Genomic DNA, 24,828 nt, shown 5'->3' with positions numbered 1-24,828 from the left:
ATAAAATCTTATTCATGATTTATATTATTCTTCAAGCCCATTAAACTTAATTACCAATATCTTATTCTATTAGACTGTAATATTCTTGAGGAAATGGTACTGTTTTTCATCTTTATATATCCAGCACAAAGTCTTATAAATATTAGAGGCTTAATAAAGGAAGAACTAAATAAACTAAATTTCCACAATTTGCAAAGTATCTTGGATGTGCAGTCTATAAAATTCAATTTAAAGTTATTAAATGCTATACAAAGCAAAGTGACTTACTAGGTCCTAAGGATACAAAGATGAAATGAGTTCATTCAAGGAGTTTATAATCTTTATTTCTCATATGTTTTAAAAAATAAAGTAAAAAAATACTTCAATATGCACTTAAGAGTTCATGGATTCATTCTCTGAATATGGATAGCATTTTTCATCATAGGTTCTTTGCAACTATCTTGAGCATTGACTTGATCAGAGAAGCTAAGTCTTTCACAGTTGATCATAGTTACAATATTGCAGTTCTGCTGGTTCTGCTTACTTCACTTTGCATGAGTTAAATGTAAGACTTCCCGGGTTTTTCTGAAACCATTCTGCTCATCATCTTTTATCATAATATTATTCCACCACAATTATATATCATTCCTATTAAAAACACTAGAAAATGACTTATGATGAAAAAGGATATCCACCACCACAGAAGGAACAGATGGAGCTCAAATACAGAGTGAAACATAGCATTCTTCACGGTTTTTCCTCCATTAATTTTTCTCTAGTGTAAGCAGTATGTGCCTTGTTTCACAATATGACAAACAGGGAAATATGTTATATGATAATATATGTACAACCTATAGAGAGGGTAAAAATAAAGAATGAGACAAATTTTTGGACATAATACGAGAATTTGTTTCTCTTGGATGAGCATATTTATTATAATTTGTTACATATTTATATTATATATTATATTGCTATTTATAAAAATAAAAGTAAATGGTAACAAAAAGCCTAGAGAACAACAGAATATTCCTTAAAACAATAAATACTATAAGATTAGAAGTATTATCACCACTTTTATTCAGTATTGTACTAGGAAATGCTAGTTAAAACAACAATGAGAATAAATTGAAGGAATTAGAAGAGGTAATGAGAAAATAAGCTATCACTCTTTGCTGATATGATGGCATACTTAGAGAATCAACCAGGAAACCAAGTGAAACAATGAACAACTTTAGAAAAGTTGCAGGATGTAAAATAAGGCTACGTAAATAATCATTACATACTACCAATAAAGTTCTACAGCAAAATATAGAAAGAGGAATCCCACTTAAAATAATTATAAGTCAATATAAAATACCTGGGAGTCTACCTGTCAGGACAAACCCAGGAACTTTATGAACACAACCACAATTAAAAAACACACACACACACACACAACTTGTTCAGTCCTTTTCTAACCAAAGGCATTACTGCAATTTTCAACTTTTTGCCACCACAAAAATTTTTGCATGAGTAGTCCTTTTCCCTTTTCTTTGATTTCTGTGGGATACAGATATACTAGTGGTATTTCTGGGTCAAAGGGTATGCACAATTTTATAGCCTTTTGCGTATAGTTCCAAATTGTTCTCCAGAAATGGTTGGACCATCGTAATAAATATCATTTGTTGAGAACTTCTTCCTAAAGATGAGAAAAAATTTCCTTAACACCTTTTTTTTGACACCTCCTAGGTTGTTTCTAAGTGGACATTAGGAAAAAAGGGTAATAGTAAGTTCTTTGACAAGATTCTGTTTATGTAGAATGGGGAAAACCTATACTGACCATTTTATTCCTATTTGTGTGGTCACTGATCTTTTTATTGATCTACTGATCTTTCTTTCCTTGACACACAAATGTTTCTCAGGTTGTAGTTGGCTCCTTTTCCCTACCTTTTCTAAGTGTTTTGGGGAATAGCCTGGGGCCACATGAATAACTGTCCAGTGGTTTGAGATGAAGGTGCTTTATGAACTGAAGAAAATGTGGGGTGCCTAGCCTCAATTGAAGTTCCGACATCAACAGGAGATATTAAAAATGGAAAGAACAGTTTCTATAGCCAGAAGAATTAGGTTAAAAACTTAATCTTTGTGATGTTTCAAAAATTACTTAACTTATTTGAGCCTCAGTTTCCTCATTTATCAAATGAAGAGTTAGACTTTGAAATCCCTTTGATCTTTGATCCTACCTAGACACTGAGAGTTGAGACTCAAGGTGGTAAGCATTTACCAAAATAAGCTGTCATGAGCCTACATGTAGCTAAGGAAAAAGATCTGCTTGTAAGTTATAAGAGACCACATGGTTCCAATTGCACCGGAGATCTCTCTTCAGTGTAGGCACTTGATTTCAGGGGAGCAATGCGCCACAGATGCATTAGAGGAGTGCTCTGGTCTGAAGAAGAACTTTTGAATAATAAACATACTCAGTATGATTCTTCTACCCAGGTTGTTAGAAAGCTTGTCCTCTGAGAAAAAAAAATAGATATCATTTGCTAGAGGTTGAAGAGAACAAAACAACTGCAACAACCATGGTCAATAATAGGGAAAGTGGCTAGATTTGAGTTATAGAAATAATGTTGAGTAGACAGAGGGAACCATGACTACTCTCTGATAAAGCCCAACCAGTGTAACATTTGAAACTCTAAAACAAGATTTTTGTTGAGTTATATGCTGTGGTTTTCATTACTTTCTAAAGACCGGGATGGGAGTCTTTTTGGTTTTTGTTATCTTGTAATTAAACAATTTATATTTTGAAACTGTGTCCTTCTAAGGGGATTTAGTGACTATGCCCCCCCTTTTTTTGCAGTGGTGGAAGTAGGGCAGGGAGGAAAGGAGGAAATGGGGCTCTCAAATACAGAGGATTTCAAATCATCTCGATGGGAAAAATGAGCCAAATAAATTAGAAGCCTCACCAAAATATTTCCAGGTTTTTTGTGTCAGGAGAATCTATGACAGAATGTTTAGACTTGTAATACACTTTCTTATAACTTACTATTTGATCTAAGACAGTTTTGGGGGGTTCACACTTGATATTTACTAGGTTTACAGGATCCCCTTGTCTAGAAATGCCCTTCACAAAGGCAGACTATCATCTTGTATATGACATTGTTTTAGAATATTGCTGAAGTACTGAGAGGCTTCTAGACAGTATGGGTCACAAACAGGGTTAGAACCAGATCCTCCTGATTCTAAGGGTGGTCCTCTATCTCTTTAGCACAAGCAATATTCTAATATTAATATTCACCAATGGGAGGAGGTAAGCATGATGAAGAGAAATTTCACTGTCTGAAGACTGTAGAGGTTCATAGATGTTCCCATGTAAGAAGTCCAGGTTGTTAGGTATTAAAGAAGTTCCTAGGTAAGAGCTCCCTCGAGGTATGGTGTTGAAGTCTAGAAAGTCAGAAGTGTAGTTGGGAAAGCATTTGGCTTCCCATCTATATCTCCCTGTTGAATATGCCTCTTTTCAATGTCATCCCAGAAATTTACTAAAGGAATTCCATCCAATGTGCTAGAAGCTCTCTTCATGCTTTCTTTATATACCTACGAGTCCAAGGGCTGTCCATCAAGCGATCCCACACTTTTGCTATGTGACCAGACCATTGTTGTTGTTTTCTTTTTCACTCAGATATCTCTGATGGTATCTTTTATACTACTTCTGAATTATTTCTAGCTTGTAAAGTGTTTTAGCCTGCTCTCACTTGCCATGTCCTTTTGAAGCTTTATTTCTTTAGAGATCTTTTTTGTCTCAAAGTCATACAACACAAATAGCTACCAGCATCTTGTGTTGATGCTATTAGCCTGTTCTTTCTTGGACCCAGTCCTCTCCTGGTGGTTTTCATCACTGCTTCTTTACCAAAGATCACATCTCAATGGCTTGATACTGGGCATTTTGCTGTTCTCTGTTAAATGTTTCAGTTCTGCCTGGTCTTTAGCTATCCAGCTTTCTTCAAGGTCACTTAATACTCTGTCCTACATCAACTTGGGATGTTGTAGTTGGTAAACTTGTTTTTTTTTTTCAGGAATAACTCTGTCAATGAGCTCTTCTAGTCCCCGTGACAGTACTGATAAAGGCTGTGGTTAGCAAATCTTTTTCAAAGAGGGCTGCTATATTTTCTGCCTTCTACTCTGTCAGTTATAGTCCTCAAATGAGGTGCTCTCTTCAGAGCTCCATGCTACTCTATCCTTAATCCTCTGTCAGTAGTTATGAAGCTCTTTTCTGCTCTTTCCAGCTAGGCATTTCAGCTGATAGTTAAGTTCTTCCCTTCAACCAGGTAGTACCAGAAAGTCACCAAAGCCCAGGAAGACATTAGGCCTATTCTTTCAAGTCTGCTGTTTTCATTTTTACTTTCTTCTTTATTGTATCTTATGAGTCTCTTTATTACTGCCATCTAACTTATGACCAGAAACCCATTTTAGTACTTGGGTTTTAACATATCCTTCTGCATAGGCAAATGTTGCCAAGACTTGACTTTCTCAAACAAAAATGAAGTGGAGAGAAATTGTGGTGAAAAAACTGTTTTAATATTCCCAAATCATGTTCCTTTATTTTACACAAAAAGCATATACTTGGAAGGCTTTGAATCTTTGAACCACTTTCCTCCAGTAACAGACTTTTTTCTTCTATGTCTCCTGCACTGATGTTTGCTCTTTTTATCCATTCTCCTTCTTGGGGCATCAATGACTTACTTAAATAGAGCTGGCAGGCATTACTTTCATTTCTGACCATTTTTATTCTTTATCTGATTTGGCATTTTTATTTCTGCTCTAAGAAGTGTTACTCACTTGTAACATGAAAGGTTACTTTGGGGAAAGATTCCTACAATGGTAAACACTAATTTCCTTTCAGTTAAAACAGAACTAGCTTCTTTTGTGTGATGTTATTTGGTGTTTGTCATGTCCAATTCTTCATAATATTTTACTTGAAGATAATATTCATGATATATAAGTGTGAGGCTTTTTAAGTATTTGCATGTTTTTGGTCTTTCCCATTTTAAAATCCCAGACCATGGTTTCCAACATGTTATTAGTCGTCTTTTCCTATGCTCAGCTTTGTAGCAGAGTCAACAAATATTATAGAATAAACTGATTTAATCTAGAAAATCTTAAACAGTTCTTTTCTATCTCTTCATCCTTTACAACAAATGTTAGTACATAAACAACAATTACCTTCATTGTGGTATATTTGGAGGTGCTTATCATGAGCACTGCAATGGGAAGTGAACAATCATACATATAAAAATAATGTATCTTGCTTTTCTTAGATTCACGATAAAACCAACTCTGCCAACTTCTTTGTGTCTTCAAGGAGGATCAGCAAACTATCTTTTCATTTAGCTGCAATTCTTTTTTATTTTTTGGTTTCTTTTCTAGCAAGACTGATGAGATTAATATACTTCATTTTTCATAAAATCTAGAGCTATGTGGAATCTCAGAAATCAACTAATCCAACTCCTAATTTTACAGACAAGAAAAGACCATTTTATAGAGGTTAAGTCATTTGTTCAAGGTCAACTAAGTATTAGGTACCAGAAGTGAGATTTGAACTCAGGGCCTTGGATCCAAAGCCAATACTCTTTAAAAACAAACAAACCTTACTTTCTGCCTTAATAACATCTCTAAGGCAGAAGAGCAAGTGGGGTTAAGTGACTTGCCCAGGGTCACACAGCTAGGAAGTGTCTGAGGCCATATTTGAACCCAGGTTCTCCCAACTGCACCCTGATACTCTACCTACCAAGCCACCTAACTGTCCCCAATGCTCTTTCTACTATACTATTCATTAGATAAGTTTTAAATTTAGAGAACCAAAACCTAAAATGTTTACAGCTGATCTAACATACTCTACATCCTTTTCTCTGTTTTTTTTTTAAAAAGGTCCTCCCAAAATGTATATTTTTACTCCAACTATCTGTCATCATCACAGAAGGGAGAGAAGCAAAGGGCTAGATGGAGGGGTTTGAGGTCCCAGCCTCATATCCTGAGTGGGGCTCCCCAGGGCTGGGCCCCTACTGATACCCATTCCTCTCCTTCTATAAACCAGTTAGAATTTATTAAACACTTAACTATGTGGCCAGGCACTATGTTTAGCACTGGGGATACAAAGAAAGACAAAAGATAGACCTTACCCTCAAGGACTTTATAGTCTAATAGGGGAGACAACAAGCAAACAAACACCTGCAAAACAAGCTATATACAGAATAAATAGGAAATAATAAACAGAGGAATAATCAAATAAAAATAAACAGAGGAAGTAGGAAATGATGAATAAATAATAAACATAGGGAACAGGGAATAATAAACACATTTTTAAGAGAAATTTGGGGAAATGCTTTATGTAGAAGTTGAGATTTTAGTAGAGACAAACCCAGGGAAGGGGGTAGGTGGAGAGGAAGAGGGAGGGCATTCCAAGTACAGGGCATAGACAAAGTGTCTTGAAACAAGAGATGGAGTGTTTGGTCCAGAGAACAGCCAGGAGGCCACTCTCATCATAGGTGTATAAAGTAGAAGATGACTGGAAAGAGGTGTGTGTGTGTGTGTGTGTGTGTGTGTGTGTGTGTGTGTGTGTGTGTGTGTGTGTGTGTGTGTTGGTTATGAAGAGCTCTGAATATCAAACAACTGATTGTGTATTTGATTCTAGAAGTGATAGGGAACCAAAGACTTTATTGAAAATTGGGGTTGGGGAGTGACATAGGCAGAATTGCACTTTGGGAAAATCACGTTAGTGGCTGAATGAAGGATGGAAGGGAGAGGCAGACAGACCCAGCAGTTGGCATGTGGAGAGGAGGGCCTGCACCAGAACGATGGCAGAGAAGAGAGTGTATTTGAGAGATGTTGCTAAGATGAAATCAACAGGCATTGGCATCAGATTGGATATAGACAGTTAGAGCTATCCGAGTTGAGGACGACACCTAGCTGAGGAGCCAGGGGGAACTGGAGAACAGTGTTGCCCTCTACAGTAATAGGAAGGGTAAGAGGAGGTAAGAGTTTATGGGGAAAGATAATGAGTTCATTATTGGACATAAGACATTAAGATGTCTTCTGGTTATCTAGTCTGAGATGTCTGATAAGTATTTGGTGATCCAAAATCAGAGAACCATTGAGAGGCTAGGGATGGATAAGTAATTTGTGAATCATGAGCACAATTCATGGAAGTCAATGAGATCTCCAAGTAGTATAGAGGAAGAAGAGAAGACTTAGTTCAATGTGGCCAGCCTACTGGTAATTAGCCTTCCTTAGAATTAAATGTTTGGAATTGGAAGGATCCTTAAAGATCATCTAGAGAACAATCTTCTTCAAGAAGGGGAAATTGAAGCCTGCAGGTGTTTTGTGAATTGCCTATGGTCACCCATAGAGTAAGTGATTTGAACCTAGGTTCTCTGACTATATCTACTGATATTTCTACTATACTACACTGTGCCTTCTGTTTTTAGGAAAAGAAAGCAGAAGTGTTGTTGCCAGGGCTGTATTCAGTCTTTCTAGTTGGGTAGAACTCCTAGAACTTGCCCTCCATTGTCAGGACTTTCAAGAACCCAAATGACTTCCATTTAAGAATGAGTTACTGAAACAGTCCTTAACAAGTTAAAAATTAAAAGAGAGAGCAGAGGAAATCACAAAAACTGCTTGGCTGATACTCTCTTATTATGGTTTATTAAGGAAGCATAATTTTTATGAATTAACAATTACCTTTTCATAGAGCAGCAGTTAACAGGATGATATAGAGAGAAGAAAAGAGAATATGGGAGGTTGGCTAAATCTACAATCAACCACCACATAACAGGCAAAGAGAGCTATTCTATTGACATTTTTAGTTACCCTGTTTGTTTCACTCTCTTTGAATCCTTTCTCAAGCATTTGCAGCAGTTGTTTTTTCTTTAGGGGAACTTCTGGATCAAAAACATAAAAAAGGTATTCCATCATCTTTCGGTGGTTCCTTAAGAATAATTTGAAAAAAAGTTTAGAACTGCTATCATAAAACTCAAAAGGAACAAAAAGAAAGTACTGATTAATAAATGGTATGTATTAATCTGCAAGGTATAAATTAAAGGAGGCAGTTCTTTCAAAACAAAATCAAATTATGAAAAAATATTTGTAAGATTAAACTTCTTACTCTGAATCATTTGCATCATCATTTTCCACAAACTTTTGGAATTTCTCTTCAAATTTCAGTCTCAGAATACGGTTGTTCATTTTAAAAATGCGATTTATTTTTATTCCTGTAATACCATATGCTCTGAAGTCCCAGGTACAAAACCGTGACAGAATTAACTCATAGCAGCAATTAAACCTATAAGGAAATAGAAAATATGAATGATTAAAGAAAAATGCACATTTTCCTTTCCCAACATAGTAAGGGAAAAATTCTATGAAATATTTATTTTACTTTTTTTCCCACTGGAGAAATGTTCTGTCAAACAATATAGCTATTTTATTTAAAATTTTACATACTTATGGTGAATTGGTTGATTCCCTCATTCTTCTTCTGAAATCTCACTTTCTACTACCTTTCTTAAATAATGGTTTAATTCTATCCTGGACAGGAATTATCCACATTTTAGAGTTGAGGAAACTACGGCAAATAGAAATACAGTGACTTATCTAGGGTCATAAGGCCAGAAAGATCTGAGGTGGAATTTGAACTTATCTTCCTGAGCCCAGGGTCTAAATGACTAAATCCTTTAACTCCACCATAATCCCATAAGTCATAAAAGTCCCACCACAATCAATTCTCAAATTAACAATCTGTTATTATTGCTCAGTTATATCTAACTCTTCGAGACCTTATTTGGGGTATTCCTATCAAAGACAATGGAGGGCTTTGCCATTTCCTTCCCCAGATCATTTGACAGATGAGGAAACTGAAGCATATAGGGCTAAGTGACTTGCCTAGGGTAACAAAGTTAACGAGTATATGATGCTTCCCAGTGCACTAAATAGCTTAATAAAAAATAAGAGGCTGATCTACACAAACAATAGAAAACAACTAATTGTCAAAGCTGGAGTCATTCCAGAATTTCGAATCACTGACACTTTAGAGCAAAAATGAACACCAAATTAGAGGAAAGAATAAAATGAGAAGAAACTGAATTATAATAGCTTTAAAAGGAATATATTTATTTTTAAGCTGTTAAGTCTGAAAATGTGAAAATAGATAACAGTAGAAGTATTGGCTCTGATTAGTCCTGGATTACTACCACCATCCACCTCTACCACTTCTACTTATTAAATGGAGGTAGAAGAAGTCATACAATCATAGTATTACATTAAATTCATGCTATCCAAACTCAACTAGTCTCTCACTTGCAGAGGATCTTTCTGAAGGACTTTCTGAAGGAAGATAACTGAGGCCAGTAGCTGTATGCTCCCTTTTCTCTTATCTTCAAAATCAAGTGATATCATCCTATATTCTTTCCTTCTTCCTACTGAGATGGAATGAAATGTGTGATTCCCAAAGTAAAATATTTGGTTTGCCCTCCTGCTCCAATATTCTCAGGGCAGAGGCTCCCAGTTGGCTTTCCCAGGGGAAGCATTTGACTTGTTGCAATAATGTTAAATTCACAAAGAACATTTGATTGTTTATCTAAAAATTTGCAGGATAAGTCTGGTAGGTGACTCCCAGACAAACAAACCAGGGAAAAATACAAAAGCTCAAGGAAGAATGACAGCTTAGTATCTTATCTTGAGGGTATATAACTGTTGTTGGGGGTACCTAATTCTTCTTTTGCATATTGAAACCTAGTCCACATACTCAAGATTTGTATGTCATAGGCACCCTCCCAACAAAGGGAGCTGGGCAGAGGGAAGGGGAATTTCCTGTCAGGAATACTATAAAAAGGTCTGTTTTACACATAGGCATCCTTAGATTGTCATTAGGGCAGTCTGCCCCCTTTCTGAAAGGAGAATAAAAACTGTTTTATTAAGCGTACTCCTCTCTCTGATTTCCAGTTTGTTAAAAGTGGAAATTTTTGAGCCATTTTTATTTCATCTCATTCATGCCAAGACAATTCCTCTAGAAGTATCTTTGAGTCCAAACCCTACATTCTTCTGCAGACTGCAATCTGTATTTTCAACGTCTTCCTATCTATCCTTTTCATCTCTAATACCTTCAAACATTTCCAGGTTTCTATCCTTAAAAAGCCTTCATTAGAATCTATCATTTTCTCAATATATTATCTGATATATTTTTTTCTCAAATTGTTGGGAAAACCTATTTAAACTTATCACCTTCATTTCTTTTCTTACAACGCTCTTCAATCCTTTGCCATCTGATTTCTGATTCCATCAATCACCTGTTCTCTTTGAAATTAAAACTGATTTCTTAATTGTCAAATCTGAGTTTTTTCCCCTCAGTTCTCACTTTCCTTAACTTCTCTGATGTATTTGACTGCTGACCATCCTCTTTTCCTAGATTTTCTGCTCTCTCCTGGCTTCTCCTCCATATCTGACTGCTCCTCAATTTGCTGGGTCATAATTCATATCAGACCTCTGAACTGCAGATCTTCTCCCAGACTCTGGTCTTGACTCTTCCTTTCTATATATTCTTTTTCTCATGGTAATATTATTAGTTTCTAAGAGTTTCATTATCATGTCTGTTCAATCATGGCTCATATCTATATGTATACATCTATAAATAGATTATTTTTTCCTCAAACACCACTCCTCTTCCAATCTTACTTGCTCTTTTTTTAAGGGTACTGCCATCTTTCCAATCACTCAGGTTTACAACCTTCATATCAGCTTTCATTTCTCAGTTCCCCAACAGATGCCAAAGCTTGTTGCTTCTATCTCTACTAATATCTCATGTATTTGGCCCTCTCTTTCTTCTCATGAAACTGCTGCCTTAGTTCAAGCCCTCATCAACCATCCATCTGGATTATTTCAACAACTTCCTAATTGCCTCAACAATCTTTCCCTGCCTCAAGTGTCCCTTCACTCCATTCTCTTCTCTACACTGCTACAAAGTGATCTTTCAGCAAGGAGCTTAAATGCATCACTCTCCTCCTCAATCAATCTCACTGGTTCCATATTGTTTTTAGGATAAAATTTAAATTCCTGTTTAATCTTCAAAGTTCTTTATAACTTGGCCCTAATCTCTTCTAGTCTTTTAAAATAGTACTCCACTTCCTGCAATGTATGGTCTCGTCAAACTGGCCTCTCCATTCTTTATACTTGACATTCCATGTCCTATCTCTGAGCTTTTGCATTAGTTTTTCCCCATGCCTATAATGCACTCACTACTTCTTCATACCTGTCTCATAACAACCCTCTCTTCAAGACATAGGTCAAGCACCACTTTCTATGTGAAACCTTTCCTAATCTCCCCAACTGCCTTCTCTCTCCAAAAGACCTTATATTTAGCTACTTTAAATTTCAAAAATTAATCCTCATGTATGTATTCTATATATAGTTATTTATGTACTTTTAATCTCCCCCATTAGATTATAAACTCCTTCACAGTTGGGATTTTTTTTTTACTTTTAATTGTTAAGTGTTGACACAAAGCCTGATATATATGTGGTTCTTAATAAATGTTGTTTGGTTCTTACCACTTCTTAAGGATATTTAATTGATAAAAAATAGCATGACAAGAAGGCCAAAAGAACCCCCAAACTGACTCAGACTGCAAATATTTCATCTCCTTGTCAAGTAGAAACATGATAGCCAAGAACAACATTAGTTTACAGTATAACCTCATTTGCAAAGCAGTACAGGGGAGAAGGATTTGCTTTTGGTCTACCTAGTTCTACTCAAGTTTCAGATAGAGAATCGCTTACTTTGAAAATTCTTTCCTGATTTTATTAGTTATTGATTCCCTGTTTTATAATAATTGTGTAATTGTGTATTTTTTTTTTTGGTGAGGAGGGCTCCATATCCTTTATTTACTTATCTGTTTAGATGTTGTATTTCTCTAGAAGAATACAAACTCTTTGAGGAGAGGGACCATCTTACTTTTAAAATTTGTATACATAACACTCAGCACAGGATCTTGGGCATAGCAATTTAGTATAAACCTGTTAAGTTGAATTATGTTTAAATTAAATTATCTTGAGAAACACTGAAAAGCAATGAAGAAAATGATATGGAAAGATGCCAAGCATCAGATTATTTAACTAAGAACATCATCATTCCAAAGGTAGTAATGAATGAAATTGGAAAGACAAGAAATAAACGTAATAGAACAGATTTACAAGGTGGTCTATTATCACCAAAGACAGTGGAACTACAACATGTGCTTTCTAAAACCTTATTCTACAATGTGCTATAGGAGGATGCTGAAATATTCTTTAAAGAGTTTGGAAAAAAAGGCTATAACTGACAAAATGCACACAGAAGAAATAAGTGTGAGAGGTGGTAACTGATTTTTAAAATATCTTAAATAGGGCAAGATTACAAAAGATTAAAAAGTCCACATTCCTATAACCAATTGCCCCAAAATTCTAAGACACATAATTAATGTGCCTATTTTCTCATCTTTAAATACTCTTTAAGATTAGTTTATGTGTGGAAATGGTTCTTGATGAAAATAAAAATGAAAAAGGTAGATTTTGTAGATGATTTTACATGTCAAACCACAATGACTGAAGTGAAGACAACATAGGATCTTGCTGGGTCTATTGCTAATAACAACACATGATTTAATTTGGTAGAAACAACCTTCAAGGTTAGAGATGCTTCCAATAAGATATGTCTCAAATGTAGGTCAAAATTTTATAAGGCACATGACCATAAGGATAACTTTTCTTAACAATTTTTTAATTATTGATATTGAATCTCAAAACAAGAAGACGTTCTTCTTGTTGGCAGATGATATTCTGCTGATTGCCTTGTCAGTGAGAACCCATGGGCAAGAATTCAGCTTAGAAATACACACAGGAAAAACCAGGAAGAGAAAGAACATAAAATATTCAGACTATGATATGTGGGGATCCCATTGAACTACAACAACAATACATATATCTTGGATAGATGCTACAGAAAGATAATGAGCTGGGTCCCGAACTGAAAAGGAAGAAAAGAATAGGCTAGATTGCATTTGGAAAATTGTGTGATAACCTCAATCATTCCTGACAAAAAAAAAAGACCTATCTTTTTGGAAGTAATATTCTTTTGGTGATTGCTTCATGGCTATATATGGGTCATGGAACACCATGATTACATAAAAGAACAAAAATTGTAGGTGATTCAAGTAACAAGGGAGACTACAGAACACCACTTGAATGATTTGCCTACAAGAAATATAGATAACCATCACATGTATTATCAAGAAAATACATGAATAGAAAAAGGGGGCAGACAGGCCACATAGTAAGAAATCACAAATAAGAAACTTAAGTTTTGTACTGACAGCCACAAAATGTTAAAGACCTAAAAGAAAGTCTCCTCTGTGTTAGGAAAACTCTTAATGAAGCTCTAATTGAATGATATGGACAAAAACAGAACAGGATGAGGCGGCTTGTATGAATTGCAATCTGCCACAGTAAAGAGATAGATCCATAGAACTAGATTTAATATTATTACAGAAAAAATTTAGGATCAGTTAAAAATAAAAATTATACATAAGAACTTTGATATTCTACCTCAGTCAAAGCCCAATTAATGTAGATTCTTCCCCCACCTCATACAATCCTATCAAGAAAAGTTGGATGAATTCTCAGTCCATGTGATCTATGTACTTGTTAAAAGCAATCAATATTAACATACACCAGACTTTCTTCTCACTATTAGCAGATATACAAATGAATCAATGGCCTATTTACAAAGCATAACAATGAAACCACGCAAAAGTAGTGTGTAAATAATGAGGCTAACCACATAGGGCTATTTGATGAGTAAATATAAAATATTGTGCTAAATGCTATATATTACAAAATACTTATGATAGCCCCTGTCACAAAAATATTATAATTTAATTTGTAGTTCCTTACACATTGTTTTCTGAGTGGCATAAAACTATTTACATGCATATTACTTGCAAAAATTTCTAAGTATTTATGAAATGTATGTTACCAATTTTTCATCTATTTATATTCTTTATAAATAGACTATAAGTTTCTTGAGAGCTAAAATTCTATATTCCATTTGTGATATCAACTCTACATATAACAAATACAATAAAATGTTGGTGACTGACAGCAGAACCAATTTCATTGGTAAGAATCAAGAAAGAGATATGTAGAAATTATTTGGAAACCACAATGCTTTTTTTTTCCCTTAAAGTAATTACAAAAAGGTGATTTTGGTAAAAAGAAAATATTTGATTTTACTTTTTGCTTTTTGTTTTGTATATGGGGTTCTAGCCAAATTCACCAGCTCCATGTTCAAATGCTAGATCTTAAACTAGAAAAATAAAAGAAATTAGTATTTAAATGAAACCAAAACTATAAAATGATCTCTTAACATAAGTGAAAAAAATGGCAGAGGCTATAGTTTTATTAAGACTATATTGATGCTGACAATAGCACTTAAATTCTGTCAATATATGTATGATTTTTCCCTAATAAAGTGGCAAGGCTATTCATAATTTACCACAATTATTTAAATACATCTTAGTCATTTTACTTTTATATAAAATTCTTTTTTTTAAGTGCTAATATTGTATCAAGTAAAAGAACCAGTTGATACTATTTGTGTTTCACATACACTGACTGAGCATGGGTGAAAATCTAAAATGTATTATTCGGACAATTTTTTTTCATTGCTTATATGGGAATTAGCATGAATTTTGGTTATGCCATAAATACCTAGCAGATTCTAACATATTTGTGTATACATTTTTATAAGCACTGTGTATGATCTAAGAATTATTCAATAAACTTTGATAATCTCAACTTTTGTTCTACATTTTTGTCCTTCATTACTGCGCCTGCCTACCTAGTTTCAATGCATATTTTTCTGTTACTTGAAATATCTATATACATCCTGACTGTCTGCTTAGTTCTGTTTTGATTATGGACTCCCAAGGATTTCTGTGGGTGAGTCCCTACTCATACCAGCTTTCTACTCTTCATTCGCAGCTTTTCTTGGGCAATTTACTTTTAGAGTTTTAACCCACCCCTACCCCTGGCACTGCCACTAAGACACATCAGATCTTTTCAACTCAAATGATAGTCTGCTCATATTTATTTGAGTAGTCAGAAGAATTATTTATAATTCTATATAAAATTTCAGTCTTACCAGTCATGTGATGTTGAGCCTTCTTCAAACTGGATATTCCCCACTGTTTCCAATTCAATGAACAAAAATGGCACTAGTAAACCATGTTTTTTCTTCTTCCGTTTCACTTCATTCTGATAAAGTATTTCAATTCTATCAAAGAAAAATATATATGGTTACTGTAATTAATAAAAGATTATAATATATACAAAAATACTTTACCATAGTAGTTTTATAAGTTAAAACAATTTAAATGTCTTTTGTAATCCACAAAGCTTAAAATACTTTTTTTTTTTAACCCTTACCTTCTGTATAATTGATATTGGTTCTAAGACAGAAGAGAGGTAAAGGCTAGGCAATTGGGGTTAAGTGATTTGCCCATGGTCATACAGCTAGGAAGTATTTAACATACGATTTGACCTAGGAACCCCCACTTCCAGGCCTGGCTCTCTATCCACTGGGCTATCTACCTGACCCTAAAAATCTTCTTTAATAGGGAAAAAGCTACAAATAAAAAATAAAGTTTGGTTCTAAAATTTGACTATATATAACAATTTTTTTAAAGGTGCTCTATCCTTAGCAATTAAAAAGACCACCTTAAGCTTTACTAATTTCCTAACAAATATCAGAAACTTTGTAGACAGTAAAGGAATAGCTAACATTTTCACATCAAGTCCTATTTAAGACATAAATAAGAATAAAGATCTATTCTTAGCCACATTTCCTATCCCTTTTATTTCTAGTAGATATTGCTGATCTAAGTTTATATCAAAACAACAGTTGGCATATGTAATGTGCTATTCATTCAGAAGTATATTATTCTCTATTAAACTCTATTAAGACAAATAAATCTGACTATCTTGAAAATGACTAACCAAATGATGCTAGATCACACGACTTAAATTGTAGATGAACTGACCCAATGTGAGTTCAAAAATTAAGGTAATTTTGGCCTCAGTGGTATCTCTAATGATTTTTAGTCACTTCATTTGCATTTGAGCCCTAGGGCCTGGTAGGGTAACTTTCCCCTATTTATTAGGTTCTGGCACACCTAAAGATGCTAGTGAAAGAAGTATGACTGGTGAGGGTAGACATCACTATCCTCAAGGTAAAGACTAACTATATATAGCTAGGGACTGAACTAAGAATATATTTCATAATTTGTTTTAATAATACTAGTTGGAAATATTTTCTATTACTGAAGCCATAGACTTGATTTCAATTTCTCATCTACATATTTGACATTTTTAGCCTAATTCAATGTTTAAAAATGCATCATCTATATAATTCAACAGACATACTCATCTAATTTTTTGGTCCAGAATGCTATTCTTTCATTGAGTGCATTTCGTTTTTCAACATATTTCTTTTCAAAATTTGCTTCCTCGGCAATTTCACTGCTAGATTTCTCATAGTGAGCCTTTTTACCATGATGAGATTTTTCACTGTATATTTTACCATTTTGTCGTAGTTCTTCTAATTCCCATTCCAGCTGTCAAAAAAGAAACAAACAAAAAAACATGCCATGCCAGGTAACAGTTAAAAGTAAAATATAACATAACAAAGCCCATATTTGCATGATAGACCTAACATTTTAATAGAAGATTTTTCAATTCATTAAAAATATACACCAAAGTCCTACTCACAGTTCATTATGGTATGTGGATATCCCACAGTTTTCAAGTATTCCACTAAAACATAAATAGCCTGTGTGTTTATTGTCTGATAACCAACCTACATTTGGAGAGGTTCCTCACCAGAATAGCTACCAGATGATGAATTTTGTTGGCTATAACAACTCATAAAGATTACCTTCACTAAAGTAAGAAAGACTCGAACTCTTTAAATAGTATCATACACATAGATACAGCTTACATATTTGGAAGAATTGAACTAAACAGTTAAAACTCTCTATTTAGACTTAACCCAGTATTAATCTAGCTGGTGTGAAGAATGATTCTCAAAGGCTTTGTCATCCAAGGTTTGAAAGTTGAAGAATCCATTTAACTACTGACTTTGACAAAAATCACGTCAGAAGTTTGATTTCGGCTTTTTATTTATAAGTCAACAGCATTTTAATGTCTATTATGTGGACAAAAAAGAAGTATAGACATTTTCATTACTCTCAGTTTATTTAGAAAGAATATAGTAAAATAACTTTGTAACATGAAGAAAAATTTTAAATAATATAAACTGAGTATACCAAATGTGGAAGTAATGCAGGCAGGATTCTCTTGCTGTTTCAGTTGTCTTGGAAATCGGAATGCCTCAGTTTGGAAGTATTTTCTCAGGCAGAAAAGAGTTTCGCATATAGGTTCCTTATATTACAGGTTGATTTCCTGGTTAGTACCCATTAGTCCTAGTTACTGAGCAGAACAATTCCACAATGGCAGCATTCAATTAAATTAAACAAATATTCATTAACATGACAGGAACTTAAAAGTTCCTTGGGGTAGGATGTACATTTTTATTTCAAAGTAAAATTTTTTTGTATTAATTGAAATAGAAGTCCTTTTACTGTTAAGTATCTATTATATGCAAAGTACTGTAGATGCCAGAGTTGCAATGAAAGAAATGAAAAAAAGAAATAGAATTTGTCTTCAGGTTAAGTGAATTCTTTTTTTTTTTTTAAATTAAACTCTTACCTTCCATCTTGGAGTCAATACTGTGTATTGGCTCCAAGGCAGAAGAGTGGTAAGGGCTAGGCAATGGGGGTCAGGTGACTTGCCCAGGGTCACACAGCTGGGAAGCGTCTGAGGCCAGATTTGAATCTAGGACCTCCCATCTCTAAGCCTGGTTCTCAATCCACTGAGCAACCCAGCTGCCCCCAGGTTAAATGAATTCTACTGGGGGATATATCATGTAAAAGTGCTAAGTAAATATAAGATAATTTGATAAAAGAAAGAATAACTGAGGACTCATAAAAGACATCCTAGAGTATGATCCCTGAGCCAAGACTTTGAAGAATTCTGAGATGCAATAGAAGTGGGGAGAGCACACCAGGCATAGTGGACAATCTGTGCAAAGGGAGAAAGGTCACAGATGGGATGCCAAGCCTGGGAAATGGTTGGTAGGCTAGTTTGTTTGAGACATAGGACTGTACATAGAGGAATAATGTGTAGGTTACAGGCATAATTTTGAAATGGTATTAGATACTGAATATTTCTGGCTGGTGGAGTAAGCTAGATTTGTACTTTGGGAAGATTATTTTGGCATAAGCATGGAGGATAGAGTAGGAGGAGGGAGACCAGATGGGAGATCATTCAACAGTTCAAGAAAAAATTGAACTAGAGTAGTGACTATATGTGGAAATAAGTTGGATATGCAAGATAGAGAATTGACAAGACCTGACAACTGATTAAGGGGATGTAGGGGACAAAGGAGAGGCTAATTAAAAAGTTCTGAACCTGGGTGATTAGAAGAATGGTGGTACCATCAAAAGAAATAGGATAGTTTAGAGATGGGCTGACTTAGAAGGGAACATTAAATCTATTTGAAGAATAGTGATTTAGAGGGATATCCAGATTTAGAAATCAAATAGTAAATTGAAGTTCAGGAGTGCAAGGAAGCCTAGATAAATAATTTGGGGAGTCATAAGCCTAGTGCTGATAAGTAACAACAAAACAATAATAGCATTAAATAGCATTTTAAGGATTGCAAAATGCTTCAGAAATATCTTTTTTTCTGATGTAACAAAAACATGTGATAAAAGTGTTATTATTTCTATTTTTTAAAAATGAGGAAAAGGGCAAGCAGAGATTAAATGACTTGCTGGAAATGAAACAGTTATACATCGGGGGCTGGATTTGAATTTGAGTCCTCCTGACTCCAAGTCTAACACTCCATCCACTCTGTGTCATTTAGCAACTCTACTGAAAATAAATTCAACTACCAAAGGAAAAAACTACAGGGAGAAGTGGGTCCAGGATAGAACCATTGGAAGACACCCACAATTAGAGTTGCAGATGATAAATCAGCAAAGGTCACAGAGAAAAATGTGCTCAAAGAAGTAAGAGATACAGGAAAGAGCAGTGTTATGAAAACAAAGGAAAGACAAAGGGATGTCAAACTGATAAGACAAAATCTAAGGAGTTTGGAAGGGTGAGAAATGAAGGAGATAAAATGAGGAGTCTTTGAGAGAAGATTGACATGCTTGAATTTCATTTGATTTCGCTGTTTTTTTTTTTAACTTGTTTCAGTTGTCTGACTCTTCACAACCCTAGTTGAAGCTTTCTTGGGAAAGAAATTAGAATGGTTTGCCATTGCCTTCTCCGGTTCATTTTATAGATGAGGAAACTGAGGCACAAGGTTAAGTGACTTGCCCAGGATCACACAGCTAGGAAGTGTCTGTAGCCATATTTGAACTTAGGAAGAGGAATCTTCTTGACTCTAAGCCCCAGCACTCCATCCAGTGTGCCATCTAACTGCACTTTACTTAATAGATAACATTATTAAAGTTTTTCCAAAATTGATGGTATATACAACAGAAAATGCATTAGATATGGAGCAAGGAAATTTCTTGGGTCATTTCTCACTTACCAGCTAAGAGACTATGAACCAAATCTCTTAGCTTGTTTCCTCTTCTGCAAAATGGTAACAGCCCTTACCTTGCTCATTTCAAAGGACTCTGATGGAGTTCAAAATAGGAAATGGAAAAGTGTTTATAAAATGAAAAACACAACATAATACATATATGTATATATATGTGTGTGTATATATAAAACAAACACACACATGTAGGCTGTAGCTACTCATAATTATTCTTATTTCAAGGTAGCTTTTAACCATTTTGTAAATAAAAAAGAATAAAGCATTTATTAAATGTGCAAAACAATGGAGAGACAAGTCAAAAAGTATGGCAATTCTTGCTCTTGAGGTGTTCATATTAGAATGGGGAAATAATACATATGAAAGAGATAAGTCAACTAGAGTCCAGACTGGATAGGTTCCATGGCCTTTAGCAAGCAATCAGAAAGTTGTGACTTTTCTTTAATGTCATTTCCAAGGGTATCATCACATCATTTTCTGATGTGGAAGCTTTTGACAGTGCCAGGGGCTTTGGTGGCAAGAATTTTTTTTACTATCATTAAAACATGTGCCTTAGTACTCACAAGAATAGTTGTCAGGGTACACCTCCACAAGGGTTCTTTCACAAGATGATGGCTACAGACAATGGGTTGGAAGAACTGCTATTTAGGAGATTCTTAAATGATGACTTGAGGTATCTAAGCTCCTTGTACAAAGAGGATTTACATATCCTTCCCCCCTTTTTATTATTAAGGTATGATTTTCCATATTCTTAATTCTAATCATGGATCTCATTCTACTAAGGAATTTCAATGATATCCATGAGGTCAAATTGACTTCTTGCATTGAGCTTGCTAGTTCTCTTCACCTGTAACCTACAGCTTATGCATGTCTGTTGTAGACAATTGAAGCTTTGGATTCAGATTCTTATTTGGATTTTTCTCTCCTGAAAATTCTGAGAATTTCTAATTCTGAAGTAGTATGCAGAAGTAACTCGAACAAAATAAAATAAACTGCTGACTTACAGAATAGTCTTTCAACTTATTACATATTTCAAAATAACTTTTAATACTCGTTAACTCTTTGCCACAAAATTACATTTTTATCACATAGATATTAAATGTACTTTTGAAGAACAGTTCATTTCCACAAACTTAGCACATAGGTTTTTGATAGGTTTTAAATTAGGTCAGTTTCTAGGACATTATTTTGTCTTTATCTTTTAGGTAAATTTCTTAACCTTTCAGAACAGATGACATGGTGCAAGATCATGTTGGAATTGTTTGAATCTAGAACAATTCTGCTTTCCAGCATAACAATATATTTGTCGGTTCATATTTTCTTAATGGGAATAAGACCACCAACCCCACTGGAAGTAAAAACAAAAGTCCCAAACATTTTTTTTTTGCTTTGAAAACTTCACAATTTGATGAAGATATACAGATCTTTTAAGCTCACACCTATCTTCTGGCTACTGAATGCATTTCAAACATAAACACGATCTATTCTCCAATTTTCAGTACTATAATCTTCATATTATCTTGTGCTCATTACATTTATTTTTATTCAGTGGAGTAGTAAACAACTTTTTTTTTAAACTTGCTTTTCTCACTGTTCTCCTAATTCCAAGAAACCAATGCCATATATAGCAGAATCAATAACAATCCTTCAAAGTTCCAGGTCCCTTTGAAAGTCTTTGTTTTCTGAGAATTACTCTGTTTTGCCATAATAGTTTGTCAATGTATGATGTTTTTCAATTTTGTCCACACTTTCCTTTGTATTTCAGTATTGATGGATCCTGTTTTACTGTGGTCTTAAATGATTATTAAACACATGATTTTCCCCAAACCAATGCTAATAGAAGTATCTTTGAAAATTACTGAAGTGTGTTCTTTAAGACATTCTTTTGAGTAATAGCCATTATTAAAAATCACAGATTTAAAAATATAACAAAAGAGAGCAATAAAATATGTTTATGGCATGAAATCCAGAACTCAGTTAACAGACAGAGAACTAAGTAAAAGGTCAGAAAAACTGATTAGCCTGGATTTGCCTGGTCAAATTTAGACAGAAGAAGCTCATAAGCATGTATGATCTATGCTGATACAAAATGAAATAATGTTAAAATTGTTTCTTGTCCCAACTAACTTGCACATTTCTGATTTCTTCTTTTTACACTTCGGTCATATTATATGGTATGTTTGGTCATGATATACAGACTCTTATGGAGTTAAAAATAGGAAATATAAAAGTGCTTTTAAATGGAAAAACCCTACATACTGTTTTGCTTTCTTTTAAAGCCCTTTTGACTAAATTTTAAAGGCTCCAGGTAAATATATTTTCATCTGCCCTTGTCAGGTATAACATATAAAAACCTAGACGGGAATCCATCATTCCTATATTTTAAACATAGTCCACAATTCCAAATCTTTTGCTCAGGTAATTTTACTCACCATGTGTTCAATTCCCAAATTTGCCTTTCTCTGACTGAAAAGTGATGAAAATGTGTTCTTTCTTTCTTTCTTTATTTTTAATGAGATAATTTGCTTCTCTTGGATGAGAATATTTATCATATCAAAGAATCATTAGTATAGTCCTCCATCTCATTGAACTGGTACTGAAATACATATTCTTCCCTAGATTTTTTTAAACCTTTAACTTCTATCTTATAATTAATATTACATATTGGTTCTAAGGCAGAAGAATGGTAAAGGCAACTAAATGGGAATTAAGTGACTTGCCTAGTATCACAATAAATGTGTGTAAGGTCAGTTTTGAACCCAGGACTTCCTGTTTCCAGGCTTTGCTTTCTACCCACTAAGCCACTACCTGCTTCCTTCCCTAAAATTTTTAATCTAATCTTATCTTCCCGGTATTTTGTCTTAGTAATTCTTGTCTTATCTTCTTTCCTGAATTATTTCTGTTTTCTAGTCTTTGTTCATATGAATCTAAATATTAGGGCAAATGTACTTTACTCAGGAAAAAATGTTTTGTTTTAAAGCTATTTTTAATTGAAAATTTTTATTTAATTAAGAATATTTTTCCATGGTTACATGATTCATGTTCTTCCCCTCCCCTCTTTCCCCCCACCATAGCCTACACAATTCCACTGGGTTTTATTTGTGTCACTGATCAAGTCTTATTTCCATATTATTGATATTTGCACTAGGGTGATAGTTTAGAGTCTACATCCCCAATCATATCCGCATCAACCCATGTGATCAAGCAGTTGTTTTTCTTCTGTGTTTCTACTCCCACAGTCCTTCCTCTGAATGTGGATAGTGTTCTTTCTAATAGACTCCCCCAGAATTGTCCTGGATCACTGCATTGCTGCTAGTAGAGGAGTCCATTACATTCAATTATACCACAGTGTATCAGTCTCTGTGTATAATGTTTTCCTGCTTCTGCTCCTCTCACTCTGCATCAGTTCCTGGAGGTTGTTCCAGTTTACATAGAATTCCTCCAGTCCATTATTCCTTTGAGCACAATAGTATTCCATCACCAACAGATGCTACAATTTGTTCAGCCATTCCCCAACTGAAGGGCATCCTCTCATTTTCCAATTTTTTGCTGCCATAAAGAGCACAGCTATGAATATTTCTGTACAAGTCCACTTGTGTCCTTTAACCTTCAACTGATTGCTCAAAGCTTTATAAACTTTAAGAAAAGTTTTGTGTATTCATGAATCACCATAAGATTATCACTGTCATAAGATTTGATTATGGGAGGTTTTCTGTCACTTTCTGAACAAATGTCCCAAGATGAGAGATTGATTCTGTTTTTTGCCTCACTTCCCTGCAGCTATTATTATTCATGTTCTTCTGTGACCTTACTGGATGATCTCACACCTGACGGCACCTATGGACTCACAAGCACCTACTTTTCTCCTCAGAGGATTTGACTGCTGTAACTTCAGGAAGGACAGAAGACATGTATATGTGCATGGCTATTTTACAGAACTGAATTTGTGTAGGAGTCAGTTTTGCATAGATACAGAGATTTCTGTTTAGAGTCAAGACCTGTTTTTGCAATCTGCCTCAGATCTAAGCTGTATGAGGAAAAAAGGGGAAGGAGGGAACAAGCATTTATTTAGTGCCTGTTATATGCCAGGCACTATTAGCAAGTGATTTTTATGGATATTATCTCATCTAGTCCTCATAACAACTCTGTGAAGTAGGTGTTATTATTTCCATTTTACAGTTAAAGAAACTGAAGCTTAGAGAGGGTAAATGACTTGCATGGAGTCCCACAACTAATTGTCTGAGGCTGGATTTGATCTCAGGCCTCCTGATTCCAGGCCCAGTGCTCTATCCACTGTGCCATCAGACACTCTTAGTTATGACACTGGGTAGATCATTTAACCTCTCTGGATCTCAATTTTCTTATTTGTAAAATGGAAATGATAATAGCATCTACCTCAAAGAGTTGTAAAAGACAAGTGAAATCATGTATGTAAAGAGTTTTACAAACTTTAAATAAAGTGCTATAAAAATATGTCACTATTTCTGGCCTTTATATTGATATTAAAGTACTTTGAGAATGCATGCATACATGAATGAGTGATCAGGAACGTGTTCATTACTTGCTAAATCTGTCATTACTAATATATAAAAATTAATACATATACGCATATATGTATATACTATTTTGTACATCTAGAGCTATGATTTCAAATCTTTAATTAGACCATGTAAGTAATAAAAATACTTTAAAAACTCTGATCCTACAGTCAAGTATAAAAGTCTGATTCCTAATTCATTAAATTCATCCTGCATTCAATAAAATTGAAGCTGTTGAATTTCAAATGATCAGATTCTACCTTTTGGAATTCTTAAAACAATGAAATCCAACATATTCTAATAAAAAAGGCACCATGGTATACAATGAAAAAGTTGTGGTTTGGTTTAAAATTCTTACTTTATTTTATATCCTAATAACAGCAAGGAAGTATTTTAGCAGAGAAACTAGAAAATATATAATGCATATGCCTCCTTAGTTTCCAATAAAAATGCAGCAGAAATATAGCTTAACCAAATTTACTGCTATGATACATTCATAGAATTATACTGACAGACTCATTTTTAGTTATGACTTTTTATGTATTTTGTACATAAACTTGATTTCTTTTTTGTTTACTAAGACTCA

General features: G+C 34.4%; 1 protein-coding gene across 6 annotated transcripts in view; it reads right to left on the bottom strand.

The window, feature by feature from the left end:
* The window catches only part of LRRC9 (leucine rich repeat containing 9), a 126,700-nt gene that overhangs the window by 74,708 nt on the left and 27,164 nt on the right, over positions 1–24,828 (bottom strand). For all 6 annotated transcript variants that reach the window (XM_056810842.1, XM_056810838.1, XM_056810837.1 and 3 more), the window contains 4 exons: positions 16,458–16,648; positions 15,178–15,309; positions 8,114–8,290; positions 7,819–7,936 (listed from right to left, as the gene is read on the bottom strand). In XM_056810842.1, the coding sequence (XP_056666820.1) occupies positions 7,819–7,936; positions 8,114–8,290; positions 15,178–15,309; positions 16,458–16,648 (618 nt within the window). The remainder of the gene's footprint in view (positions 1–7,818; positions 7,937–8,113; positions 8,291–15,177; positions 15,310–16,457; positions 16,649–24,828) is intronic.

The sequence above is a fragment of the Monodelphis domestica genome, chromosome 1 (assembly GCF_027887165.1).
Source record: "Monodelphis domestica isolate mMonDom1 chromosome 1, mMonDom1.pri, whole genome shotgun sequence".
Lineage (NCBI taxonomy): Eukaryota > Metazoa > Chordata > Mammalia > Didelphimorphia > Didelphidae > Monodelphis > Monodelphis domestica.
Note: the sequence above shows the minus strand (reverse complement) of the source record. Positions and strands in the feature narration are given on the sequence as shown.